Source organism: Corvus cornix, chromosome 3 (assembly GCF_000738735.6).
Source record: "Corvus cornix cornix isolate S_Up_H32 chromosome 3, ASM73873v5, whole genome shotgun sequence".
NCBI classification, from domain to species: domain Eukaryota; kingdom Metazoa; phylum Chordata; class Aves; order Passeriformes; family Corvidae; genus Corvus; species Corvus cornix.
The window spans coordinates 36,745,542-36,773,109 of NC_047056.1; the positions used below are offsets into that span (position 1 = coordinate 36,745,542).

At 46.6% G+C, this 27,568-nt stretch overlaps 1 protein-coding gene across 6 annotated transcripts in view; it reads left to right on the plus strand.

Moving 5' to 3' along the window:
• Window positions 1-27,568, plus strand: part of TJAP1 (tight junction associated protein 1) — a 40,483-nt gene that overhangs the window by 7,763 nt on the left and 5,152 nt on the right. The window contains exons 3-12 of one of the 6 annotated variants that reach the window (XM_039569164.1): window positions 15,384-15,478; window positions 17,571-17,624; window positions 19,158-19,211; window positions 19,702-19,860; window positions 22,921-22,949; window positions 23,633-23,794; window positions 24,403-24,469; window positions 24,939-24,968; window positions 26,172-26,279; window positions 26,973-27,056. In XM_039569164.1, the coding sequence (XP_039425098.1) occupies window positions 19,735-19,860; window positions 22,921-22,949; window positions 23,633-23,794; window positions 24,403-24,469; window positions 24,939-24,968; window positions 26,172-26,279; window positions 26,973-27,056 (606 nt within the window). In that variant the 5' untranslated portion in view covers window positions 15,384-15,478; window positions 17,571-17,624; window positions 19,158-19,211; window positions 19,702-19,734. Of the gene's footprint in view, window positions 1-7,726; window positions 7,747-15,383; window positions 15,479-17,570; window positions 17,625-19,157; window positions 19,212-19,701; window positions 19,861-19,882; window positions 21,187-22,920; window positions 22,950-23,632; window positions 23,795-24,402; window positions 24,470-24,938; window positions 24,969-26,171; window positions 26,280-26,972; window positions 27,057-27,568 lie in introns of those variants that run through there. The other 5 variants (XM_019281299.3, XM_039569163.1, XM_039569165.1 and 2 more) reach the window with 5 other exon arrangements.

Below are 27,568 nucleotides of genomic sequence, written 5' to 3' on the forward strand. Positions count from 1 at the left end.
ACAGTACAGTTCAGAGATCTCCTGTGTACTGGCTGAAGGACCAGCTGCTGAGTAAAACAGATATAAGTAGATCATTTTCAGCTGGGTTGGTTTCTCATTAACAAATCCTTTCTGAGGTGGGTTGGTTAAGAATCCAGGTGGAATGTGTCAGCAAGGTGTCCCCTCAAGATGCATCAGCTGAGCATGAGTGCTTCCAGACTGTACCATGAGCATCCATGGGGCCATGGGCAAAGCCAGTGGGCTCTGGGTAAAGCATGTGATTTGTTTCCAAAATGACACAATTAGGAAACCTCTTACTATTTTTTTGAAGCTGCTGCATGGACTTCTCTCTCAAATAAGCCCATTTTCATGGAGCTTTCTGCTCTGCTCTCTTCTGTTGTAGGTTTGGAGAGAGTAGCTGGAAGGCTTGTTTCAGTCTCAGAGTTGCCACCATTTTTCTTACTGCTTTTGGTGAAAGGCTTTTGGCAAAAGGCAGTCTGATTCTTTCTACTCTGCTGAGATGGAGGCCAGATAGCACCAAATATATTTGTGGCTGTTTGTGTGGGCATTTTGAGATTTGGAAGGCACTTTGCTGATGAGCTGTAGGTCATTTAATGTCAGATTGGCTGAGTTTCCATCAAGCTGGTTCTTTGTTGCAGCAATGCATATGGACTGTGTGTGTTTGGGGATCCCTATTACCTATCTCATATGCAGAGGGCTTTCCTCCTGTTTGCTACCTCCTCCCTCCCCACAAGAAAAAAATAATCACCTGGAGAGCTGTTAACCTCCAAATTGAATTAGATGTTTTGCTGTTACTTATGTAGACTTTTCAGATGTATACAGAGGTTGGAGAGGGACGTGGATATGTGATCTTATTTTGAGCTTTCCCTCCTTCTTGTTTTTGATACTGAAGTTGGAATTCACCCTTCCCTTTTCCTGGGAACTGATGTGAAGGAATTACTGTCACCCAGAGCAAACTTCAATCCACTTGCCTCAAGGCCCTGCCTCTCCAGGTTAGGACTTTGCCTGACTTCCACAGGCAACAGTTTGTTTATGAGCTTATGTTACCTCAGTCTTGTGGGCTAGGTCTGAGGGGTACTACTGTTCAGGCAGTGGAAATCTCAACTCAGGATAGGGAGGGATGCCGTAGAGTTAGTACAGTTAACTCTTCCCCCCCACACACCCTCCTTTCTTCCCTGTTTCCTCACCTGCCCAGCTGTGTAGTAGGTTAGCAGTACGTGTCTGTTCTTATTCTTATGAAAGTAGACTTTGTTCTCTGAAGACTGCTAATCATGCCCCATGGGGGTGTAATCAGTTATAAGGTATTTAATGCAGTGCAGGCGGGAACAGGCTGCCTGGCCGGGCTGGCAGATTGCAACACTACAATTATAAAGGGCCCCTTTCCCCCACTCATCCGCCCACCGGTGGCAGGATGAGGGTACCTTGAAACAGTATTAAGTCTATGAAAAGTAAAGATGTAGTGGGGGAAGGGAGATGAGAGGCTGAAGAGGCAGTTCCTATTCTGGGAAACAGGCAGACCTACATTCTGTGAGAGCTGCAGCCATTGCAGGTTGCACTGTTGAGACTTGTGGAGTTTGGGTGCCATCACCATCGAAGTGGATTGCACAGGGATGGCCCTTGGCAATGTATAGAACAGCAAGGCCTTCCGTCCTGTCTGAAATGGGTTTTCTTGTGGTGGCTGGGGTTGGAGAGGTATGGAGTGGTTAGAAGGGGAGAAGCCCATTCTCCTCTATGCAGTGATTTAGACACCTAATCTGTAAACCCTGCCAGGCTTCTATTTTTATCTTTGGATATAAATCTATTGGTAAATTTGGCCTTTCATGCCTCATTCTTCCAAGTACTGGAGCTACTGCAGTTTACTGAAGGGAGCAGGTAGCCTGAGGCCTTGAATTTCAACAGGCATGAGAAAGTTTACTGGACCTCATCTGGTCTGTTCCTGTTACTTAATATCAGATCATTTGCCTCTGTGAGGGCCTGAAATGCACACGTGGGGTGTGGAGCAGCTGGGCTGTAAGCCTTATAAATCATCCCTGCTCCGGCGGCCTGCTAGATGCATCGGTATGTTTCTGGAGCTTATGGCTACATTGACCTTTCCCCTTTCAGGGTTCCCAGAGATTACAGTGTTTCAGCCCTTAATTGGTTCTCTCTGAATTTCCTGACACTGTTTTGTGTCTGTTACATTCAAGTCCGATATTTTCTTTCTGCAGTGCTCTTGAAAGTGTTGGTTTTCCTGTTTGGTGCTGAGAGAGCACTGGCTATTGAGTCTCAGAGTTGGCCCGTAGCACTGGGCGATGGATTTTTTAGGAGTGCGTTGTTGTTTAGTTATGTTGCACAGAGTATGTGCAGATTCACAATGTGGGGAGTTGGCAGTGTAGACTTGAGAATTCTGCTGACAGTTTCACATCTGAGGCATCCTCATCTTTTTCCATTCAGAGTAACTTCATATTTGAGAATGTGAATTCTTTGGAAAGCTTTAGGATTTGTAGGAGTGTCGCATGAAGGAGGAATAATGTTTTTTCTGACTAGAGCATAGAGTCTCTGCAACTCTAAAATTATGAGGTTCTGAGATTAGAGGTTACCTGATGTCTTGGGTATTTGTACATTAAGTTTTTCTTCTTTTGATCACTGAAATGACCCGTTGTCGGTGCTGTAGTGGAAGAATGATGTACAGAGAAGGTCAGATCTGTGTGTGTAGGCAGTGAAGACAAGTGTTTACGGAAGGATTTTGGGTTAATGAGGAAGTGCCTGCGTCCCAGAAAAGCTACTTGACTTAAGGTAGAATGGTTTCCTGGGGCTGGAAAAAGACCTGGATCCTTGCAAGCACCCCTGTTGCCCAAAGACAGCTTCTTATTCAGCCCTGCCCCCTCAACTCAAGAGGTCTCAGTGTTATATTTGCCACTTGTTTTATAGGAAAAGTCAGGGAAATTCCCTTCCCAGGCTAGTGCACAGAGCTGTTCCTGCCTTGGGCTGTGGCTACTTCACAGCCCGGGCAGCAGCTCTTCTCCCTGTAGCTTGCATGCCCAACTGAGAACTCTCCTGCCTTGCTCTGTTTCTCTTTTGCCGTGTGCTCAAGAAGTTGCTTGGAGAACTTGACCCTCACACAAATGAATTTGGGGTTGAAGCTGTTGTTGGGGTCCTGACAGTGGCCATCATGTATGGGGAGGGAGCGTGGAGGGTGTCAGCAGGGTGGGTGTGTGGGCTTGCTACTTGTTTGCCTTCTCTGCCTGGTGAGGAATGCAATGTGTTTGCCTTCCTTGGCCTGTGGTTGCAGCCGCATTCCTGCAGTGGGAGTCAGCACGGCGGCGGGCGGCGTGCTGTTCGTGCCCCGTGGCTACATGCTTTCAGCTCCACATCAAAGGTGTATTTAGTGTGTAGCTTGTGCCATTCCTGGCCACACCTGGTGGCCTGCAGGCATGCAGGAGGTGGAGTCTGGCTGTGTTTGCAGATGGCATTCAGGGTTCAGACTTCTTGCTTGTGGAAAGGCTGGAGCCGAGTCCATGCTAAACAACCCCAGGAATGCACCGGGAGAGCTGAGCGGCACAGTCACTCCAGGGGCATGTCCTAGCAGCAATGTTTCCTTTATAGCTCCAGCAAAATAACTCATGCCTGCTCCTCCAGAGGAACTGACTGTTTGCTTGGGTGTGTTGTACGGTTTAATTTACACCGATAAGGCCAATTAAGGTTGGCTCGTCCCCCCTGCAGCCTGTGTGCTCTCTGCAATCAGTAGATGATTGAGTGGTTTCATGCCGTCCAGCTCTGCTCAGTACAAACTGTGCACGAGATGTCTGCCTGGAGATGGAATGGCTCTGGGATTTAACCCAGGCAGGAATGCTTCCCGCAGTCGGTGGGTAAACATTCTGTTCCATCTTCTTCTGGAAAATCTTTCTTTTTCTAGCTGGTACCCCAAGAGCTGAGGACAGGAAGCTTGCTGAAGGATGGCAGATCAGGATGTAGCTACCTTATTTTGGGATCCTTGATATCCGTTCTGAGAAATGGTCACTAGTTTTCTATGCACCTGTCATGCAAGCCATCCTTGTCCTCTATACAAGTCTTTCATTTGCCTGGCACAGGGAAACGTGATCCCGTTTGGTAGTGTCATTATGGGCAGCCCATAGGCAAGGTTTGTGGAAGTAACAGCAGACCATCTTCTGTGTTCTGGGTAAGCCTTGGGCTGTTCATTACCCAGTTTGCTTGGATCCTTTGGAGTTTCCCTTTTGGTAATTTCTAGTAGCCTGGAATTCTGTGACCTGCCAGTCATTTCTATATTAAAGTTAGCCTTCTGTAGAAGACCTCCCTACTGCCATCCTTAGGCAGTAGCGGGAGTGAAAGAATTTGCGCTCAGAAGTTCTCTGGCTTTAAAGCTTAGTTTTTGCTTTTTAGCTGTCACCACACTCTCAGCATGAGTCACTGCAGAGCTCACGTTACCATGAACAGGTCCATGCCACCCTCTCTTCAGAAGTTTGTATCACTTTTCAAAGCAGGATCTCAATGCTAGTGATTAAGGGAAAGTTACTTGTTCCAAGACTCTTAGAATTGTGAAACATTTGGAAATTATTCACGTTGGGTGCTCTTCTCTTTTGATTTCATGTAATCTTTGCATTTTATTTCAAACTAGTTGCCACCAACTCCACACGTGACTGTTAGGGCTTGGATGCTGAGAAAGTGTGTTGCCTGAATCTTCATTTTCCTTCCTCTGTTCTGTAGTGGCAGACTGGACAATATGCCCTGCAGCAACAGGAGGTGGTAACAAAATATAAGTAAGTCTAAAATCGAATTGTGTGGCTGGTTACTGATAGAACATTTGTGTATAATCACTGTCGTACTGGGTGTTTCAGCTTTGTCATGCGATATGAGCTACGGCTGCAAAGATGGAGGTCTTGTTTTGGATTACATGCTGCTTCTGCTGACACTTTCCAGTTGCCAGGAAAGGAGTGAGGGAATAAAAATGAAGTGGATGTGACATTGGCCAAGGAGGAAGTAGGGCTGATTATTGGCCTTTTTGCAACCTGTCAGTGAGTTTTGATATGTTGTGGAGAGAGAGTCACTTACTCCTTGGTTCAGCTTTCCTGCTGGTCTTCAAGGCTGTAGGAATCCAGACCTCTGTGCTCCTGTATCCAGTCCCAACCACCTCTGACCGGGGAATGTGTTCCTCTGTCTAGAGCTGTAACCCTCCCAAGTAGCTAGATCTCCCCCTGGTGGACCAGAGAGCAGGAGGCACGGCTACGGCTGGACGGTACAATTGGGAGTTGGTCTGATCCTGGGGCACCTTGAGCCAGCAGCAGATGTGGTGTTTGTCCAGTTGAGACATTCCTTAGTCCAGAGTCACAGACTCAGCAGAGCCGAGCTCGTGCAGCTGCATGAAGCTGAAGGCGTGAGTGAACAGCTCACTGTCAGTACTGAGCAAACACCTTGTCTTTGCAACATCTGCCTGGCTATATGCTGGCATTCCTCCACAGTCTTTGCTCTTAGATGAGCAGTGAGCTACTAGCTCTTTGAGTTGTTGTCTGACACTTGACAAAAAAAAAAAAAAAAGGGTACCTGGAATGTGGTGGCTTGCTTTCTTTAAGATACCTGGGGTTTATTAGCCCTCAGTTAGAGCCCCTTTGAGGATAGGTGACTTCACTGGTAGCTCGACTATCTCGCATTCCCTCCTTGCTCTCTGAAGACCTGCATAGGGTTTACTTACGGGGGATCTACAGGAGGGAGCCCTGTGTAGGGGAAGAGCTTCTCTATTTAATTTAGCATTACTAAAAAGGAGTGTTTTTTCTCAACCTTAGAATAATTAATGGACTTATGCTATCCCAAAAGACAACAGTGGTAAAGGCATTTCAGTTTTACAAGAGCAATGCCAGGCAGGGGATGTAAAGTAGTCTGGAGAAGCTGACCGTGTGGTAAAACTGAAGTGATGGGCCTTTGCTGCAAATGCCCCTTGAGACAATTGATGCTCATAATTAGCTCCAGCTGAAGAACAGCACTGGTGCTAGCAATGATAACAGATGTGGAAGGAGGTAGCTGATGAGAGTTCTCTCTGACTCATCTGCCACGAAGAGCAGTTGTGTCTGAGGGAAGAGCTGAAGCAACCCAGCTTGGTCACAAGTGGGGCATCTGTGGTTATCCCTCTCCAAGGGAGGAAGGTGAATCTGGGAGGTACAATGCAGCATGTACAGAAGGACAAGCAGTGCAGCCCATGACTGCTGGTGACAGGCAGCCTCCTTGTGCAGGGCAGGGGGTGGAAGAGTGGGTCCCGTCTGCTGTGGCTGGGATCCTGCTGTTAAAAGGACTGACTGGAGCCCAGGGGAGAGGGGAGAGAGGAGCCGTAGTCAATTGCGTGCTTTACGCAGGTCGTCAGTGAAAGATAGATGGGTGGATCTATTTGTTTTTCCTAAGCTGGATTAAGCCATGTTATATTTCTGTGACTGAACTCAGAATAAAATCTCTCAGTAGTTCAGTGGTGCTGAAGACTAAGAGAACCATGAAAAAAACCCCAGGCAAAACAAAAAAACCCAAACCAAGCAAATGAGGCAAACTGAGGCAGATTAACTACAAAAAAGAGAGAAGGTGCTCCATGCTGCTTCAGGAGCCATGCTGCTGAATTGTTTACAGAGTTGAGACAAGTTTTGTGCCTGTTCTGCCCCTGGCTCGGGCTCTGAATCTAGGCCAAAAGCATGGTTTTGAAAGCCATCTCCATGTTCTGCCTTTGTGGTCTATTGAAATGACTACTGCCGGTGTGTACAGGAGTGGATGCTCTAACACTCTGTATCGTGCCTGGGTGCAGAGGCTGACTGGAAGTCAATGAGGAATACTTGATGTAGCCTCCTAAGGAGCCAGTGGCTGTGACATGGGTTAATTGGGAGATGTCTCTGCCTGGTAGGAATCCTCCTTTGCAAAGGAGTCAGTAGGAACACCACTTGTATCCTCTGGGAAGGGAAAGTGGCAGGATATAATCAGCTTTAGGAAAAGGCTGTGGTCACCCCTTTTCTCTTTCATCCCTTTACCTGGATAGTTTTATTCCTCCAACTCCCCTTTGCTTCTCTCAGTGCCACTCTGCTTTTCCCTGCCACTTAGAGCAAGTTATTGCTCATTGTAGGTGAAGTAAGGTTCAGGCAGCTTGGTTGAAGAACACCCCACTGGTATCCTCACACAACTCTGGTGTCACTAGTTTTACTTCATTGTGCTGACTGCTGTATGTATTCAGTGCCGTAGAGATCATAAAATATTTCTGTGCTAGATCTTCTCTGATGAATAGTACAGAAGATGTCTCAAGTTTCCATGGCAATGCTTCTGAATGTGCTTCTGTCACCGAAGAAAGAGGGACTTTCTTTTGATTAAGATTTGAGGGTTTTGTTTAAGATTGTGGTGAAACTGCATGTTGGTTGTTTGCCTGCCTATGGATGTGCCTCTGACTGATAGATAATCTGGAGAAAGAGGAAGCTGACATTTGGCTAATGGCAGAGACGGCCTGTGTCGTGCAACTACAGCTGGACCCCTGGACATGCTTAACTGTTCAGCTACAGATGCAGCTGCACAATCGCCCAACAGTTAAGCCTGTACCATTCTCTGCCTCTCATATCTGACCATCTGCTAGGGAAAAGCTAATTAAACCAAAACGATTCTTGCTGGGATTAAATCCCAGCAGCAGAAAAAATTGAGTATAGTACAAATATTGTTCTCCTACTACTGGATCAGGGTTGCTGCTTTATTTGTTCTTATAAAGAATTGCAGGCTATTCAGCTCAGTTGCTGTCAGGTAGGTGTTTAGCTCATGCACACTTTCCTTTCTCTTTTCTATCCCAGATCATTCTTGTCTTAGGTGCAAGAAATAAGACTGTCTTGCTGAATTTTTGTGCAGTTCCTTTCTTATGACAGCTGAGTCTGTTTTTCTTTAACTTGCAATTTGATGCAAAACCAGTGCACAAAGCTGTTTTTTTTTCTCCTAGTGCCTCGATTTCTCTGCTTATGGAATGGAAATTGTTCCTACCTTCTTCTTTGCATGTATTTATGGTGAGAATGAATCCTAGGGTTGGTGCAGGGCCACGTAACTTTATAGTTGCACCAGTGTGAATCTGAGACTTAAGACCAAACAGTTTATTGCAAAAATATATCTGCAGCCATTTGAGAGTTGAAGGTTAAATCTTATAAAACAGAAAATGTGGAAGTGTGGTGCCCTTAGCAACCAAACTCTTGTGTACCTACAATCTTTGATGCCACGTGATCTGGGCTTCAAAACAGCTCTTTCAAAAAAAAAAAAAAGAAGAACTTACAACTCAGGTTGATTTCAGGGCTGCTGTGGGTACTCAAGTGACAGCTCACCACTATTCAGAGTTGTGGCAGAGTTTCTGAAGGCCAATGAGGGATTTAGTTCTCTTTAAGGGGCTCTGAGAGGATTCTTGTTATTGTCTTTCTGTGCTGGACTTGGAAAACGCACTGAAGAGGAAGTTAGTTCTGCACATGGTAGCTCAGAGGCAACAGTAGAAGGTGGCCCTGAGGAGAGAGAAATGGTTGTGTTGCTGGTATGGATATGAGGAAGACTAGTAAGCTCGAAGAGACACAATTGAGAAAGCAGGTAGAGATGAAAGACTGCCAAGAGAATGAAGATAAATGTAATCTTGATATTGAGGAGGAAGAGTTTGAATAGTTTTTAATGAGGAATGGAAAGAACACCACTAATTTTAGAATTTCTGAAATTTAATTTTGACTAATATGTTTTGTGGGGAAATGCTGTGGGTTTGTAGCATGTTAGCTCTGTGACCTAGGACTTGGTTTGTGTACGTGCTTACCCCACAGTTAACAGGAGAATGTATTTTGGTAGAAGAGGGTCAGTAGTAAGACTGTGCCTGGGGGCAGTTAGATAACATGCTCTAACTCCACACTCCAGTTTGCTCAGATAAACTGTTGGTGAGCCATACCCTTAGGAATGAACAAGTGGGGAACATTGTCTTCCCGGAACTGCTCCAGGTATGTTGGACATCAGCAAGCAAAAGCTGTGTGGGTGTATGGAAAACAGTGTACAGTGCGAGTATTTGTGATCACCCTTTCCATCCTGCCTGGGGAAAGTACAGAAAATGTTAAGCTGTGCTGGTCTGAGCATTGTTATGATGTTTATTTGGCATAGGATTAATAAACCTTTCAGAACATACAAATGTCAATACCTTTAGTAACTTAATATACCTTGTGTAGTGTAGTTAGCTTATTTTGGTTCTGAGAGAGGCTGCATTTTTGTGGGTTTGGGTTTTTTTGGAAGGAAAAAAAGCCAAACCAAACACCAAACCCAGCAAAACCTTCTCTGGAAGTAGAAAAGTGCAAAATAGGGTTAACTTCAATAACGGTAAGGATTTTACCATTTCAGGGAAGTTGTACTGATTTAACTTAATCAGATTAGAGACAGCTGTGATTATATTAGTGAAGCATTCATGTATAGGCATCTTAATTTAGTTTGTGTCTTGTATCTATCTATTTAACTTAAGATGTAAAGTGCTCTTAAACTGAATTAAGAACATTTGCCCAGAAGCGTTATACTGCTTTTTATTATTTTCGAAGTCAATTTAATTTAATACAGTGTATATGTAGACAAGACCTTTGGGAAAAAGCTGATCCTTTTTATTACTTGCTGAACAGTCTGTCATGTTTGGCTGCAGCCATGTGATCATAGAATGAAAGGGCCTGTTGTGGTGCATGTTGGTGGAGGATGGGCAAACTGATCATTGTGAGCCTTTGTACAACTTGGTCATTCTTAGCCACGGCGTTCAATTAAAGTAGGTTGATCCTCGTTGTAAATGAGGCTTTTTCCTGTCTAGAACAGATGTGAGACCCCTGTAATGTTATTTTAGGTTTCCTCCTCAGCCTACCAGTAAAAGTGCCTGCAGAGGTGGTTAATGTCCTGTTTAGGCAGCAAAAGCAACATCTTAAAACTTGGCACAAAAGTTTAATGTTAAAAAAAAAATCAGATGGCTGAGCAGGTTTGAGCTGGATTTTGCTGCTTTTCTTCATCCATAGATTGAAATAAATGTCATGCAATTTTGCTGCTGTTTCCTTCCTGGTCTGTGTCTCCCAACAGTATGTGCCACCTGCTATATATGGTGACTTACACATGCAAAACTCACGGCCAAGAAATAAGTTAGTACTGCAGATGTCAGTTCTCTTTCTGGTTGAAAAGGATAAATCTAGTCAATACATCTTGTTTTCTACTTGCTGGTAAAGGCTCTATGGGAACAAAACTGGCACGTGAATTACTCTGCAAGTGTGGTTGTAGTGATAGCATTTCAGAATAAAGCTGACTGCTGTAAACAGCCACTTTATTTTTTGAGGTTTGTTTTTGTCAGCACCTGCAAGCATTAGGGCTGGACTTAGCGCTTGCTCAACATTGCAGATGCTCTGTAAGCTAAGTCACTGTAGCAACTTGTCCATCTGTCCTCTGTAAATAATGCAAATAATGTGCTCTGCTCCATTGTCCCACTGTGTAGATACTGCATAGTGTGTCAGCCATCTGTGCATCACTGAGACTCTCGGACAGAGGGGTTGTTTTGGAGAGTGGATTGTGGCAAGTGTATAGTTGAATGCTTCAGCAATGAAGCATTCTCTAGCATTACTATATCTCTGCTAGGGGGACAGCTCAGTGATATTCATATTCAGTCCCTGGCACTGAAGAGATGGAGATTGCAGTTTGCCCAGAACTTCTGAACCAAAGCTTGAAACAAGGGACCGCTGATAATAATTGCTGAGGGTTGTGTGAGACTTAGGGAGTACTTACAGGGGCTGAGAGTCTGACTCTCAGTAGTTGAAAAATTTAAGCTCTTTCTACCTTGTCCTAATTAAATGCCTTTTGATTTTATGCTCTAGGAAGGTAATGTATGGTTTTCCCCCTTTTCTTCCCGTCCTACACAGCACAGGATATGACCAAGGTCTGGGAAGGGAATTCCTGCATGTTGATTTTCTACAGAAATCTCCCTCTTTCATTTCTCTTCAAATGTTTGCTTGTTGTAGCCATTCCCTTGCTTGTGTTTGAGAAAGTTTAAGACCATGACTCCCAAATTTCCCTCCTCTGACCTATCAGCTTTATCCAGATACATGTTGTTAGATTATCAAGATTTGCTTTTCTAGTTGGGTCCAGACACTTTCAGAAATTTGTGAGAGTTCTCCTAATCTCCATGAGTTTTTGTCTAATGTTCTGGTATTTCTTTAAATTTCTGAGCAATATACTCCAGAAGTCTTCCTGTGGGACATCTTAAAAGAACAGATAAGAAGACAGAGTGAGGAAGGACATGGAACCCAGGGTGCAAAGATGAAGAGACTCTGAAAGTTTGTAGCCTGAACTACCTTGTGAGAGTTGGAAGGATCACTGAACAAACTAAAGAGATCAAGCTAGCAGGTTCACTGAACAAACTAAACACGCTTCTGGTGTGTCAGCAGTTCTGAATGAGAAGCTGTCACTAGCCCTTGATGTAGCTGTCTGTGCTAAAGGTAACTTGGTAAATGACCTTTTGCTGAGCTGGTTCTTGTGCAATTTCAGGTGTAGCCATTAGAGGTGGTTCTATGCTTTATATGCATTAAAAAGCTGGTGCTCATTTCCTGGTCAAAATCTCCCCTGGGTATTTTTATTCTCCATTAACATTCCTTCTGAGGTTTGAATTCTGGTCCTTTGCTTCCTGTCCTGTTCCTGTTCAGATGTTAATCAGCTGTTGCATTCTATTCCAGTTATGTGTTAGTGATGTTAGTGCTTCTTGGTCAGTGTTGACCAGTCCTGGCTTCTATAAAAGAATTAGGGAAGGTAAGCTACTCTTAACACAGCAGAGAGTAGATACTAAAATGCACACTTAAGGGTGTGGAGTGCAACTGAATTACAGGGAATGAGATCTTTGTATTGTGGAAAGAGAGAATGGGACTGTAAGAAAAGTGTGATTCTGATAATTTTTAAGAGATTTCTGCATGATGCAGTGGATATGACTGATACATGATATGTCCTGTGGTATTTCCATTCAACAAGAACTATGTATCACTGGAGTCCAGGGATTTCATTTTCACTGGAAATGTGTTAGGTGTTAAGTAGGGCTTGTTACATGGACTGTTGTTCAACAGCTAGCCTGATCCCTTTTTCTTGATAGCTCTTGGAATTGTTCCCATGCAGAGAACAGAGGTTTCTGCCTAACAGTCAAGGTTAATTGGTATGGAAAAGCAGGAATGAGCAATAATCCTCCTGAAACTCGATTTTAATCCAAGAGTCACTATAATGCTATTACTCAGATCTGAATCATGGGCATTAACATACAAGCAGAACTGAGATGTGAGTCTCTGCACTTGGAACTGTTATCAATTTATTTTAAAATGAGCTTCAGTGTAACCAGCAGCAGAATGGATCTGAACATTCTTTTGAGATGCCTTCTCTGAATGAAAAGATCTCTCTCATTAAATGTTAAAGGACCCTTTAATAACCTTTCAGTCCTTTTCAATTGTACTTGCACCAGCAGTCTACAAGTCCTGCTTTTAATTTCACACAGCTCATTTTTCTGTCCTGGACAGACATCCCTTGGTGCAGTTATTGCACCGTCCATCTCAGTGGTTAGTTGTCTTGGTCAGGCTTACTGCAGCAGCTTTTCAGGTAGTCTGCCTTGAGACTTTTGAAAGCTAAGGTTTCCTCTATCCATAAGCACAGGAAAGCAACTGGACAAGATTCTCTTGCATTTGCTTTTCATGAAGGTAGTCAGGAGATATTGATACCTCCTAAAGCAGGATGTGCCAATATCCTGTGTTAGATATGCATGCAGAATATAGGTTGGCCCACAGAGAGCAAAAATTCCAGGTTAACTGTGGTGATCAGTTATGTGTCACAAGACATTTGGTTTTCTTACCTTGTGGGTATTGTACTTGCAAGTTTTTAGAGTGTGCTGACTCTGATAGCCACAAAAAAAATATTCTGTAGTGTCACATTAGAAACAAATGTGACTGTGACTGTGTTATGGAATGTATTTTTTCAGTAAGTTTATCTTTCTGAATAAAAAGCAATGCTAAAGAAATGCTGCTTTTAAGAGGAAAAAATTGGAAAGGTGATGCAGTACCTGAAATAAGAAACTTTATCTGCATCATAATCACTATTTCTCTTGAGGAAGTGCTGATCCTCAGCACTGGTAAGCAGACTGTTTTATAAGGTCAGAAAAGGCGACACAAGAGAAGATGATGATGAAGAAAAGACTAGAAGTCCTCTGCTTCTTTGCAGGGAATGTTCAGCTATTGCAACCACAAGCAGGCAGAAGTTGTGTGCATCCTAGAACTAAATAAGTGTTGGCTACCTCAGACCTCAAGAGACTTGTCAGATATCAGGAAGACACTAGGTGCCTACAAATGTTATCTTTTTTTTTTTTCTCTTGTTCTTTCACTTTTTTCAAAGCATTCCTTTTTGAACTTCTTTTCTCTGCTAGGGACCTCTTTCTTGTTACTGGAGATGAAGCAATGCTCATGGGTGGTGGTGTGGTTTTGTATGCATGCCAAGTGGCTGTTTGTTCTGTACAGGGCCCACAGAACTGTCTTAAGCAATTCAATGCGAGATGACATCTGTTTCTGGTGTGTGGTAAAGGTTTTGCCTTTCTCTGATCACACAGAGAGCAGAGCTACCTTGCAAGTGGATTTTACACTGAGGGATGCTTTCTGGTAAAACCAGCTAGAGTCAAGCTTGTGTGCTGCCTGTGTAAGCTGCACTCTGTCACTGGGTCATGGTTAATCCCAGCTGGTAACCAAGTACCACACAGCCGCTTGGTCACTCTTCCCTCTGCTCTGAGTGGGATGAGGAGGAGAACTGGAAAAAAGTAAAACTTGTGGGTTGAGATTAGAACAGTTTAATAATTGAAATAAAGTAAAATATAATAATAATTGTAATGGAGAGAGGGAGAGGAATAAAACCCAAGAAAAACAAGTGATGAACAATGCAATTGGTCACCACCCCCTTACCAATGCCCAGCCTGTCCCTGAGCAGCAGTTGGCCATTCCCAGCAACTCCCCCCCGTTTATGTACTGAGCATGATGCCATTAAGTATGGAATATTCCTTTGGTTGGTTTGGGTCAGCTGTCCTGACTATGCCTCCTCCCAGCTTCTTGTGCACCATGGCATGAGAAACTGAAAAGTCCTTGAGTAAGCACTGCGTAGGAACAGCTAAACCATCAGTGTGTTACCAACATAACTCTCATCCCAAATCCAAAACACACCACTGTACCAGCTACCAGAAAGAGAATTAACTCTGTCCCAGCTGTAACCAGGACATGCTGTCCCTGTGAAGAAAAAGTCTGTGTGTGTTTCATCTTTGTGAGGCGGTTGAGGGATCCCCAGCTTTTTGCATGAACAAAGCAAATTGTTAGGTTTACACTGCAGTCTTCTGACCCTTTGTGTATTTGTGTGTGTCTGCCTGGAAGATGTGACTACTGCTTATGCTGATCAGTGTGAGCCTTGTGGCCCTCAATAAGCCATTCCAGTGAAGCTGTAATTGTCAGTGAGTTTAGAAATCAAGACTGGCACAACATTGGATAATAGCTAGAAGACAGTAGAATTGGACCTACTGCAGGTGATAGACTGCTAGGAAGAGGACTGTAAATGTTAAGGAACATTACTGATGAGAGGTGGAAAGGATGGACAAAAGGAACTAGGAGGTTAAGTTTCCTCTTGTATTACAGTGCTAATTAGAAAAGCTGAAGAGCTGCCTCCTGCTGTAGCTCCCGGCTAAAATTGAGCTTCTGCAGGATAGTCTTAATGTGGACTTGACAGCAAGCTCCTTCAAAGAGAGGCTTGTGAATAGTGTGATGAGCAGAATTAGTGCCGCCTTCTATTTCTGGATATTACCTATATCCATTTCTGCTTTGGAGCACGAGGTCCATCTGTTCTGCAGAGAGTATCTGCTCCTCTCTGAACAGAGGGGTGGTGAGTTGAACCGCCTTGGGATTCTCACTCTGTGGTAGCAAGCGGTGCTCAGGTGTTGTAGATGAGGAGACCTTTGCTGTCCTGTTCCCTGCAGGGATGTCTGCAAAACTAAGTTGGGCTGGTGTGGCAGAGTCATTGAAGCAGAATGATGGAGACTGGATTCTTGATGTTGGACAGGAATGCAGGTGGGGAAGCAGGGACCCCTGGAGCCATGTAGAAAAAACAGCTGCCTTTCCGAGGTCAGTTATTGGTCTGCACAGACATCCTGCTCAGTTGAGAGATGGTTAAATGACCTTTGCTTTCTGGGATACATTGAAGACATGGAGCTTTTTACCATGGTGACCTGGCATTAGATAGCAGTGCAATGGTACAGCAGTTTGCTGTTGACTTGTGCCCTGGCACTTGGCTATGGGTTGCTCTGAGCATGCCTGGTTGTTTCCATGTTTTGTGCTGATAGGTGACAGCAAGTTTCCTTTCTCATGTTTCAGGAACTGTTGGCCAGATGCTGCTGAATGCTGACAGGGGAAAGCTGATTCGGAGACAAATGACCAGAAATGTTTGGACACGTCGTCACTCGGGATCTGTAAGTCCTTGTTTGAGGGAAAGTTGCCTGGCAGCCCTGTGAGTTTTTGAGTATGGAAATTCTCAGATCATGAGGGTAGATTTCAAATCCTGGTATCTTTTCCAGGTAAGTGGGGCTGAGATGGCAGGTAGCATGGTTGCTGCCTCTAGGGCAGGAAGCAGGAGAGTTCTGTTTGAGCCTGAGGAACTGTGTGCTGAGAGACAAGGAGGCCTTTGGCATGTTCGTTCTGAGCACAGCTGCAGTGGAAACATGCATGGGTGCAGCTGTTCCTGGAAGCCTCTGTCTGTCTGCCATGTGGCTGGTGGTTATCCCTTGATGCTGAACCAGCTCCTGCTGAGAGTTAATGGAAAAGCAGATTCAAGCTATACTGCCCTGATCCTTCCTGGAGGTGCATGTTCTCCCTTTCTCCCCTCATACTTTACAGTTTGCCCCACAGAGCAGTTAATGCTGTTGTGAAGCTGTTTTTCCCTGTGCTAGTTGAGACCCGACTACAGCATTATAGCAAGGAAAGGGGCCAGACAGCTTGTTGGGGCAGGGCCAGCACTGGGGCACCTCTTCAATTTGTTTTGGCAAAGCTTGATTTTGCGTGGTTCTGGTTGCCTGCTTGTTCCATTCACCTTGAATCTGACTCTCCCTGCATGTGTGTAACTGCTCCACACCCTGCTCTCCTGTCCCACCTCCCAGGGCTTCGTGCCACTGACAAGGGAAAAGTAGCACAACATCAATAGTGCTTCAGGGAAAGGAAGGTTTTACTGAATTCTCTTTCATGCCAGTGGCGGAATGATGGCAACAAAGCTACTCTCTTACAGCTGACTAACCCAGATTAACCCAATTCTCTTCTTGTAGTGAGGGGTACATGTTGTGGTTTGATTTCAGCTGCCAACTAAGCATCAACAGCTGTTGGCTCACTTCTCACCCCTCAGTGGAATGGGGAGAGATTTGGGAAAAAAGTAAAATTTTGTTGGTTGAGATACAGACAGTTTAATGGGACAGAAAAGGAAGGGCTAATAATAAAAGAATTAGAATGTACAAAGCAAGGGATGCACAGTGCAATTGCTCACCACCTGCTAACCAATGCCCAGCTAATTCCTGAGCAGTGGTCCCTGGCCAGCTTTCCCCCTAGTTTATGTATTGACCATAATGCCATATGCTATGGAATATCCCTTTGGACAGTGGGGGTCAGCTGTCCTGGCATGTCCCCTCTCAGCTTCTTGTGCCACTCAGCCTACTCCCTGATAGGGTGAAAAGCTGAAAAATCTTTGCCTTTGTGTAAACACTGCTTAGCAACATCTAAAACACCAGTGTGTTATCAACATTATTCTCATCCCGAATCCAAAGCACAGCACTTACTAGCTACTAGGAAGAAAATTAACTCTATCCCAGACAAAACCCGTAAAATACCCCAGGCTTTGACCAGAGAGGAAGGTTATTTCTGAACCTGTTTTGTATCCGTGGTTGGCTGGATATTTTACAGAGGCCTGTCAACAGCAAGGTAGAGTATGATATGCTGCTTGATGGAAATCAGAGGGTAGCTTGCCTTCCTCCCTTGTGGAGGTGTTGGGTTATCACAGCTCTAGGCACAAATGTTTTGGCTCAAACAAGAGCCTGATAATTGCCAGCTCATTTGTGGGTGAAAAGCACTGACTTAAAAGGATGAGTGAGATAATTGTTAGCATCACCAAGCTTCTGTACTGAGGGCTTCACAGTTAGCATCCCTCTGCAGTGGCAGGGAAGATTAGCTGGGAGGGTCCTATTCTAAAGGAGGTTTGTTTAGTCCTCCCTGGAACCAATGTTGCTTTGAAGCCATTGATTCATGAATTTTGAGTTTATGTGATTCCAGCTGCCTGAGTGCCTTGAACATTTCCTTGCCATGTGCCTTTCCGGCTCTTGCTGGGCTATGTGGCCAGCTATTTCTAAGTTCATTTTCTTTACTTTCAGAAGATCTGATGTAGGTTGAGGTGGGTACCTGGAATGAGGTGGCCATTCCAGTTGTCCTTGGTTATAAATATTCCCTATGCATTACGTACTTACGGGATGAGATTTCAAGCTGGCTGTTTTGGTGGATGCTAAGCTATTTGTTTCTCTTCTTCAGGTCATCTCTGTGAGTGTCCCAGCTTCATGAGGCTTCGAATTTGAGCCCAGGCTGGTAAGTGCTCATGTCCTTATGAACTAGAGTAATGATTGTGATTTCAGCTGGGCATATCTTCATGCACATCTCCTGTCCTTAGCCTGGCAGAATTGACAGAAGAGTCTCTTAGACCACCTGTTTGATAGTGGGCCATTTACAAACCTGCTTTGGGTCAGGTTTTCAGCCTTTCTCTCTGAAAAAGGAGAAATGTCTTCCCAGCAAATGAGACCTATCTGTTTTGCTTAGGGATGCAGTGCAATGTGTATTCAGTATCATGGATGTAATTTTTCTAAAATATTAGAGATTTCTTCACCTACTTCAGTCTTTTTAGGAGAAAGGACCTTGAGGAAATGACTGCAGCAAGGGAAAGTTCCCAGCATTCTGATGGGGGAGATTTACATGTTAGTCCTAGGAAGTTGTTCGTGTTTGTGGAAAGGTGCAAGAAACCTTTGTGAGCTTGTGTTTGTAGCAGAGTGAAGGACAGTTTGCAAATGTACCTGTGAAGTGTAAAGCCTATTATGTCTTGGGACCACTCTGTGCTTGGTGCTGACACCTCCCACTTGCCAGTTCTCTCAGGGGACTCAGTCTAGGTGTCAAAAGAGGCAGCTACATGAGAGTGGATAAGAATTGGAGAGAACTCCTGGGGTGCCATTCAGGCTCTTACCATGTAAAATGTCACTGTCCAACACACAAAGCAAGTGAAGTCTGCTGGGTCACGGGCCCAGTGGTAGCTGTCAGCTGCAGCTGTGTAAATGGGAGTTGTGTGGCCCTGCTTGTAGAAGTGGGGAGAGAGCATGGTTTGAGAGAACACAGGTCCTGCACTTTGAAGTGCTGCAGGTCAGGTGCTGAGGATTGCAGAGATGCTAGGCTTGCTGAGTATAAGGGTCCTGCAAGGGCAAGGAGAATGAGAACTGGGCACTTAATCCAAATATAGGACAACTATCAATGATGCATATGTTGTCACTGAGGAAAGTCTGGTATTGGGCTCTGCAGCACCTGCTTAGTATCTCCAAGACTTCTTGTCTTGTGTACAACAGGCTGTTGACATTCTGGCTGCTTGTGGGGAAGTCTTCCTACCCTCCACTGCAGACTCAAAAGATGGAAAGGAGGGTGTTTCTTCCATGTGTACAAGACAGCTGCTTTTCTTCTACCCTATTTTTTGCTCTTGTACTGCTCCTGCAGCAGGAAGAATCCCAGCATGGGTAGGATGAAGGAACTAATCTTTCCACTAGTGGTACAGCTGCATGTCTACTTATTGTACACTTATTCACTCTAAGGGTGGTGAGGTACCGGAACAGGTTGCCCAGAGACTCTTCATCCCTGGAGGTTCAAGGCCAGGCTGGATGTGGCTCTGAGCAACCTGGTCTAGTGGAAGGTGGCCCTGCCCATGGCAGAGGGGTTGGAATGAGATGATCTTTAAGGTCCCTTCCAACACAAACTATTCCATGATTCTGTGTTACAAAACCTGGCCTTAGGTACCAACATCAGTGACAGTGTTCCCTAATTTGATGCCACCTGTGATTTGGGGGTTGTCTTTGTCTTTTTTGCCAGAGTTATCAGTTCTCCTGACAAGTCTCCCATGGTCTGCTGTGCCAGGGTCCCAGTGTAAGCCAAAAAGTTCTGGGCTCTTTAATGGCTGAAGTCTCCTCCCACATAGTCCCTCCTGACAGTGACAGGACATGATCAATAACTCCTGCTCCAGCTGTCACTGCTGCCTGTAAAGCTTGCAGTTTCCATATTGAAAAAGGCCTTTCCTAAAGAGCCTAATCAATATGCTGCTGTGAGGTCTGTTCTCATTTGCTATATATAATCTGGACACACACAACTACGTGAGTGAGCGTGTGTAGAGGGGGGAGAGGATGTGCCAGCCCTCTGCTCTCACTGGCTGGGAGAAGGACACTGCTACCTCTTACTTTGCTCCCTCTCTTGCAGCTGCTGCTCAAGGCTTGTGGCTACATCCTTTCCCTGCTCTATTAGCACTCTGCATGGGGACCTGCTCTGGGACTCCAGGGGAGCTGAATTCCTGCTGGGTCACTTCTAGGGTTCAATGGAGCAGCCGTGACTCTGTCTTCTGTACACTTTCTGCTGTTGGTAGGTAACCCACTTTCGGAGCCACGCAGGTGGGAGGATGTCGAGCACAGCCCCGTCAAAGAAGCCTTATCGCAAGGCGCCCCCGCAGCATCGCGAAATCCGACATGAGGTACCCATCATTCGTGACGACCAGGATGGAGTGATCTTGGCTGAGCAGAGTCAGGTAACAACTTGCCGGGTGACAAAGGGCTTAACACCATTGCACCAGCAAACAGGGTTTAGTTACACCGAGGCAGGCCAGCTCGAGCAGGCAGAGGGGTTTGAGGTTTGCAACCTGAACTTCTCCTCATCGTGGTCCCTGGAGTCCAGCAGTGAGAAGGAAGTGGCAGGGTGCAGAGCAGAGTTGAACATCAAGAGCCAGACTGTCTCACCAGCACTTCCACGTGGTGGGAAGATGGGGCAGCGAAGTGGGAAGCGGTGCTCAAACCGCAGTCGTGGGCACCACAGCAAATTTGTGAGCCGTAGCATGGAGACAGTTCTGGTGTCTGGAGATGAAAGACACCATCCCACTTGCTCTTTCAAGAGCAGAAGCCTGGAACGCTCACTTATATTTAAAGAGCCTCCCGAAGTCCTGACACCGAGGAAGTTTCGTGTCTCTTCTACACACCTGCCTCTCAAAGGGATCTTGAAGCAGACCAACATGACAGGCTCATGCCCTGAGAGCTTATGCAAGTCCTGCTCAGTAGAGACACTTTGCCGTGGTCGTGGTTCACGCAAGTACAGTGATCCTCAGCTCTGCCTCAGCCCTAGGGAGAAGCGCTCCCTGGAGCACAGCAGCAGCAGGGCCGCTGACTCTGTCAAGCGCAGGGAGAAGATCACAGAGGAAAAACTGAAGTTCTCCAAATTCCTGGATGAGATTACCCAGCGGGTGCTGAGTCCCAACCGCTTGCGCTCACTGGGAGAGACCAGGGGAGCAGAACAAGACCAGAACTCTCCCCTTTTCCCCAGAAGCTCTGTGCCAGCAGGCCAAGGGGAAGGTCGTCTGAAAGGGGTCAAAACCAAGCATGCAACTGAAAGATCCCCCTGCCCAAGCAGAAGAAAAGCAGAAAAGAAAAGTGAGGGGCTGGGAATGGCTTCGGGCCAGAGAAAGTATGCTGAGGAAGCTGAGAGAGTTTCCAGACTAAGAAAGAAACCTGTCCTTGGGAGGAAGGACAGTAAGGGAAAACTTTCCTTGGAGAGAAGGGTAGTAGATCTGTGTCAGTATGAGCCGCAGCAGCTGGCAGACCTGGGGCTGGCAGGGACATCCTCTGGGCAGCAGCATTCACTGTCTTCATGGAAAAGCAGTGCAGAGGGCAGAAGGGATGAAAGCAGTCCCTGTTCACAGCTTTTACAGCCACACCATCAGTGTGCTAAGCTTGGGCAGAAGCGTGCAGTGGAGCCGAACTACCCAGAGAAAGGATCCTGCTCCACTCCAACATGCTGGAGTCGGGAGGAGGGACCACCTATCCCATCTAGATCCTCCCCTTCCTTCAACCTGGCACTAAACAAGGTAGGTGCCAGGGTCACCAACTTGCAGGCAGGGCTCTCTCAAAGGCCAAACCCCTACCTGGATGTCATCTAGTCTGTAATGCCAGGGCAGAGAGCGAGAGCAGGCCCCCAGACCTCATGTTGTGGGTGCTTAATCACCAGAAGGTGCTCTCTTGTGGGTGCCACTCATGGCTGTGCTACAGGTTGGGTTACTCCAGGGGGTAACCAGCTTCCCTTTGGCCCAGGACTTAAGGAAGGTAGAAACTGGTGCTGTTCTCCCCACTGCAGACTTCCCAGGTGTTTGCTGGTTGGATGCCCTTCAGGCTGCTGGGCAGTAGGTGTGTGCTGGAGGGAGGCAGCTCTGTTGTCAGGAGGTGCTGGGATGTTCCTGGTGCTTTGTGTATGCCCTGTGCCTGGCTGTCTTGGGGTACTGGGTGTTTGTGTGATGGCTGTTTCAGGTTCTTTAAGCTTTCTCCTCTTTTCTCTAGCCTGCTTTGAGGCAATGCCATTACCTTGTATTAATAAGAATCACATTATCCCCTTTGCCTGGTCACTATCATCTGCTGTTTGTGTATTTGTGAGGGCAGGGGAGGCAGTTGCTGGATAATTCCATGTGAATTAACTGATTGCCATGTGGAGTGAGGAGGTAAGAAAAGAATGGATTGATGCTTTGCCTTTAGGAACAGGATGGTGTCTGCAGGTGGTAAAGACCATTGTTTTAAAGTGTGAATTAATGAAGGAAGCAGCCCCTGATGTCTTAAGGCCAGAACTGGGATGGTGTACCTTATGGAATTGTTAGCAGCTCAATGGCTGTCTGACCTGGTCTCTCAGCCCACGGCTGACTGTGACCCATAATGGACTCTCTGAAGTGTGGCAGCACTTGGGTTTGTGAAGTGCTGTTGGTATGAAGCACCAAAAATCATCCATGGGCAGTTTGGGCTTTGTGAGAGTGGTCCGAGTCTTGGGCTTTCACAGAAAATACGGTTGTTTCTAGTGCTAGTTAAATATCTCCCAGCCATCTTGTCAGGCAGCAACCATCTCATGGGTTAGCACAGGGAGTGCAAAGGAAGTGAAAATACCTGAACTGTGTGCTCTGTCTGCTCCCTGTGTCCTTGTTCTGCAGGGCCCTGCTCCAGCCATCTCTGGGGATCTTGCCCATAACATTTTCTTTTACGGGCTTTTCTGACCTTTTGTGTTTCTTCTGCTATCCTAGAATAGTTACAGTGGCTGGTTTCAGGTCTGCAGAAAGAAACCTTTTTCACGGCACAATCTGGGTGGTATAATTGGTAGCCATAATTTTCAGGTCCCAAATGATTGTGTCTCGTGCTTTTTGTGGGGCTTCAGGAGCCTCACAAGTGATTGCTGCGGTGACAAGTGAATCCTGTGTATGCTGGCCTGTGAGATTCCTGCTGCCCACCAGCTGTGGATGTGGAGGAAGCTGAAACACCAGCTAAGGTGGTGATGTTACAAGAGATGCTGAGATTGCTCCATGGGGAGGGTAAAGTTACCTAACTCGTGTGGTGGATTCTAGTCCAGCTCTTCTACCCTGAACCAGGACACACAGTGTGTTTTGGTATCAGATAGCTGAGCAGTGTGTACAGATCCTTGTAGCTCTAAGCTTGCCTGGTATGAACTGTCAGAGCAGGGGAGGAAGAGTCACAGCTAGGGTCTAGCAACCAAAACTGCCTTTTAGGACAGTGTGAGAGACCAACTCCTCCTCTAAAAGAATCTCACAGCTGTTTTCTTCCCTGTGCAGGAACCCTTGACGGATGCAGAAAGGATGAAGTAAGTGTCCTGCTCCCCCTTTATGCCTGTCATACTGCAACTGTGTAGGTTCTGATTACTCACATCCTGCCTGTGCCACCTGCACAGTGAAGCTGACTGGCCCTGCAGGCTCCTCTCAGATCTTCAGTCGTCTTGGGGCTGTGTGGGCAGATCTTTGGTCTGTGCCTTGCCAACCTGTGCCTTGCATGTCCCACCCACTGGAGGAGGAGGGAACATAGACCACCCCACCCCCCCCCCCGTACAGGTGCAGGCAGAGGAGTTGGTGGGTGTGAAAAAAAGCAGGTGAAGTCTTTAATACAGGTGGAGAGAGGATTTTTCCTTTCTATTCTTCTAACCTGGACTGGGATAAATTATTGATTGGTTTTCATTCATCGGTGAGAGACACTGGAGCTGTGCAGCTCATCTGTCTTTATGCAAGCACTGTAACCCGAGAGGGAGCTGGGAGCCATGGCTGGCCAGCTGGCATGTGCTTCTTTGCCCCTGCTCCAAGCGTGTTTGTCTGTCTGTCTTGACCGAGATGTACCTCTTGCGTCATGTGTTGAAGTCTCCTGTCAGTTCAGTTCCTGACTTCCTGGGGCCCCTCTGAGGGCTCTTGGGCCCTAGTGCAGGGCAGCGGGGTGGGGGTGCTGGTGTGGAATACCCCTTGTGCATTCAGTGCTACCTTGTTCCTGTTCCTGCCCCAGGCTACTGCAGCATGAGAATGAGGAGCTTCGTCGACGGCTGACATATGTGACTAATAAAATGGAGGCAATGGAGAGGGAACTGGAGTCAGGTCAGGACTACCTGGAGATGGAACTAGGTCAGAACCGTGAGGAGCTGGAGAAGTTCAAGGACAAATTCCGTAGGTATGAAAATGAGAGGGGTAGAGTTAGAGAGATCCCTCACACCAAAGGCTCCCTCAGCTGGCATGAGCAGGCTGTGCCCTGTTGCGCAAATCAAAGGCATGCTGCATCCTTGATAAGGCGCACCTCCAGACTCTAGGGGAGATAAAGGCTCTGCAGCCATTATTTCTTCCCGAGTACAGTGTAGGAATGCTGCCAGCATGAAAAGCTGATGACAGGGAATTCTTCATCTGTTGGATGTAAGCACGTGTGCAAAAAAAGCCACTGGTGGCTGCAAGAAAATACATCATTGCTTTACCTGAAAAGTACCTCAGTTAAAAATCAGTGCCAGTCACTGGTCATGTGCTTAGACATGCCATAGCTCAGAGGAGTCCTCCAAAGTCATCTACATCCTCTCCTGCAGGATCCTTTCACCCAGCCAGCCTCATCTTGCCTCCAGTAACTTGGGGTCTGAAAGCCATCGTGTCAGAGGTGAGGCATAGTTAGTATGCCTGGTTGTCTTAGTAGCAGTCTTTCTGAGTTCTGGATATGATGGTTTTCTTGGCACCTATGAAGACAACTTGAGTAGGTGCCTGAGATCCATTCCCAAGCATACAATCGTGTTTCTGTAGGTTGCAGAACAGCTACACTGCTTCCCAGAGAACCAACCAAGACCTGGAGGAGAAGCTGCATGCCCTGGTGAGTGCCCTATTAAGTCACTACAGAGATGAGGTAGAAGAGACCAGTGTGTGTTAGAAGCAGATGGGGGAAGGGGCCCTGTCTTTACCCAGCAGATGTGGCAGTGGGTGAAGGGTGAAATTCTGGGCATGACCATCTACTCCCCATTCTGGCTGGTGTCATGAGCGGTTTTCTTGATTTACTGAGCCCCTCCGTGGTCACATATGAGAGCTTTGGTTCCTCACAACATAATTGCATGGTATTCCGTCATGTTGCTTCAGTCCCTCTCAAAATGCCAGGGATGTGTCAGCCAGTCTTGGGGTGGTCATCCTGGGAGGATGGGGGCTGTCAGAGCAGCGCCAATATGCGTGTATGTCTGTTGTGTGCATTCATAACACTCATGGCTGTTTCTTTTCTCTCCCTCCCCCTCTCTTTCTCTTTCTCCTCCCCACGCTGCCGCTGGCACACTCTGGGCGCACTCACCTCTCAGGCCTCTCTCAGCCAAAGCTGGATTTTTGCAGTTGCGTCTTTTCGTTTGTGTGTTTTTCCTTTTTCCTCTTTACGTGTCTCAGCCTGTTGTTCTCATTGTCAGTCCCACATACACCATCTCAGATGGAGGGGCCCCAGCCCTCGTCCAGCCAAGGGCTCACCTGGTATCCAGCAGTTGCCCGCAGATGCAGCAGGTCCTAGCTTGCAGGGCTCCATCTTAAGAGTGTTTGACTCTGAGCCAGCTGGAGCATGGCGTGTTGGGAAGTGGTGCCCATAAGCTGCAGCACCGCACAAGATGTGGATGGCTGTGAGCCTCGTTTGCTCCCTTTCCTTCCCCTTCTGATCTGTGAGCAGGCAAGTCAAATAGCTGAGGTGCTGATTGCCCAGGGTGAGATTTCTTTGGTCCTAGAAGTGGAATTTCTTGGGTTAATATTCATTGCCAATTATTCATTGTGCTGGTGCCTGAAGAGACCGTATACTGGGGAAGTACTGGCTCTCCATCCCCTTGCCTGTCTCTGTGCTGTACCTGTGACACACAGTTGGCCCTGGTGGTCACAGCCTTGCAACACCCTTGGGCAGTTTGGAAGAACTTCTTGAGAAAGCAATAGCTTGGTTGTTCTGAGTTGTCCCTCTTTGCTGTTACATCTGGGTCTCTATCAGCCCTGCACCTGAACTGTTAGGGAGTCTAAAGAGGCAAGATTGCCTGCTTTAGAGAGGACATTAGCTGAGCTTCAAATGAAGCTACAGGTCCTTTTACTTTCTAGAGCAAGGCTTAAACTCTTTCAAGATGGTGCCTTCCCCCTTTTGTCCATTCAGTATTGACTGCTGGATCTTTTCAGGCAGTATTCTTGTTTTGGTTTCCCCAGGAAAGAGGGCTCACAAGCTCAGAGGTCTTTTCTACCAGTGGCAGGTTGGGACTGATCACTCAAAACCACTAGCTTTTTATGAGGCACCATGGGAACCAGGGGCAGAGAGGAGACATGCTGGTGCTGCAAGAGATACTGCATTAAGGAGGTTCAAACTCAACCTGTTGTCTCTGTAGCTAGCAGAGTGGCTGGTCCTCTTTGGCTTTTGGAATCACCTTCTTTTGAAGAGGGTTGTCTTCCTTGTCTGTCTGTCTGGAAGTTTTTTGTATCCCAGCTGAACATGTCATTGTGCTATGCTTGGGCTGAGGTGGGTGGTGAAGCCAAGTTCTGTGCTAGGGAGTTTTAAACCTGGTGTTCTTGCATCCCAGATTAAAAAGGCAGAAATGGACCGCAAGACGCTGGACTGGGAGATTGTAGAGCTCACTAATAAATTGCTTGATGCCAAAACCACCATCAATAAGCTGGAGGAACTCAATGTAAGTGTTGGTCTGCAAATGGCTGCGAAAGTGTGTGAGGTGTGGGCTTTTCCTTTTGTTCAAAGTCATTAGTGTAAAGCAGCACGTGAATGACTCCAGTGTGTATGGAAGTGTGGGAGCTGTACATAATAGGGCCAGACAAACAGAAGAGGGTCTGAGGGGTTGAACAGGGAGAACGGATCTTCAAGTTTGATGTATTTACTCTTTTGAACTTAGGGTTTGACCTGAGTCTGAGCTATATCTATGGAGGGGTCATTCATTCCAGAGCTGGGAGGGAGCTGATGCCTTTTCTACACCATTAATGTAGCAGTTCCTGGATCTGGTGCCTGACTGTATTAATTGCTCTCAACTCCCTCCAGTCTGTCTGCATCATCAGATATGACTGAACTGTGGGATGGGAGAGAAAATATGGTGGGATTTTTGGGGATGATTAAAATCCCCAGAGGGAGAGGGGATTGATACACTGACAGAGGACATGATGGCAACAAGGATTGGAGTTGAAAGGGACACCTTGGCTGAGTTGTAAGGAAATACACGAAGGTGTGGGGAGGGAGGAATGGCAGTGCCCTCATGAGCGATTCATCAGATGCCGCCTCTGGCTTCTGTTCAAGCAGCATCTGGTCTGGTGGTGCCTTTTTGGGTAAGAGTTTGGGCGAGTTTGACAGCGTTACACACTTGTGCCCTCTCTTGCAGGAACGCTATCGACAGGACTGTAACCTTGCAGTACAGCTGCTCAAGTGTAACAAGTCTCACTTCAGGAACCACAAGTTTGCTGATGTGAGTAGTAATCCTGCTGAGGTGGGGAAGAAGGGCTCATGGGCTTTGACTGCATTTTGCTTTCTCTGCAGGGCTGCTGGCCTCTCATCCTTCAGCCTCGGAGGTGGGGGGAGGCTCCTGTTCCCACTCCCACTGAGAGGGCAGCACAGAGCTTCTGCCAGCTCCTCTTTCATGACAGCTCCATTTCACAGTTCAGCCAGGAGCTGTTATAAAAAGCACAATAACCTTGAACTTGATAGCCTGCTGGGTGTGTGCTGGTAGCTGGCAGGAGGACAGACCTCTCTCTTACTCTCCTCCATCCTTTTCCCTTCCTCACCTGGCCACATGGAAGGGCCATACTGCCTCATAAGAAGTCAAGCAGCAGTAGTCTGACCAGATGTCACTTACTCCTCTGAGGAGAAATGTGTGAGGTGGTATTCAGGGTGTTTTCTAGGCCTTCTGAACGGGAGAGGCTGGTACCGACTTGCTCCCCCTCGTGGGGAGGAATGAAGATGGGGGCAGTTTGGCTCATC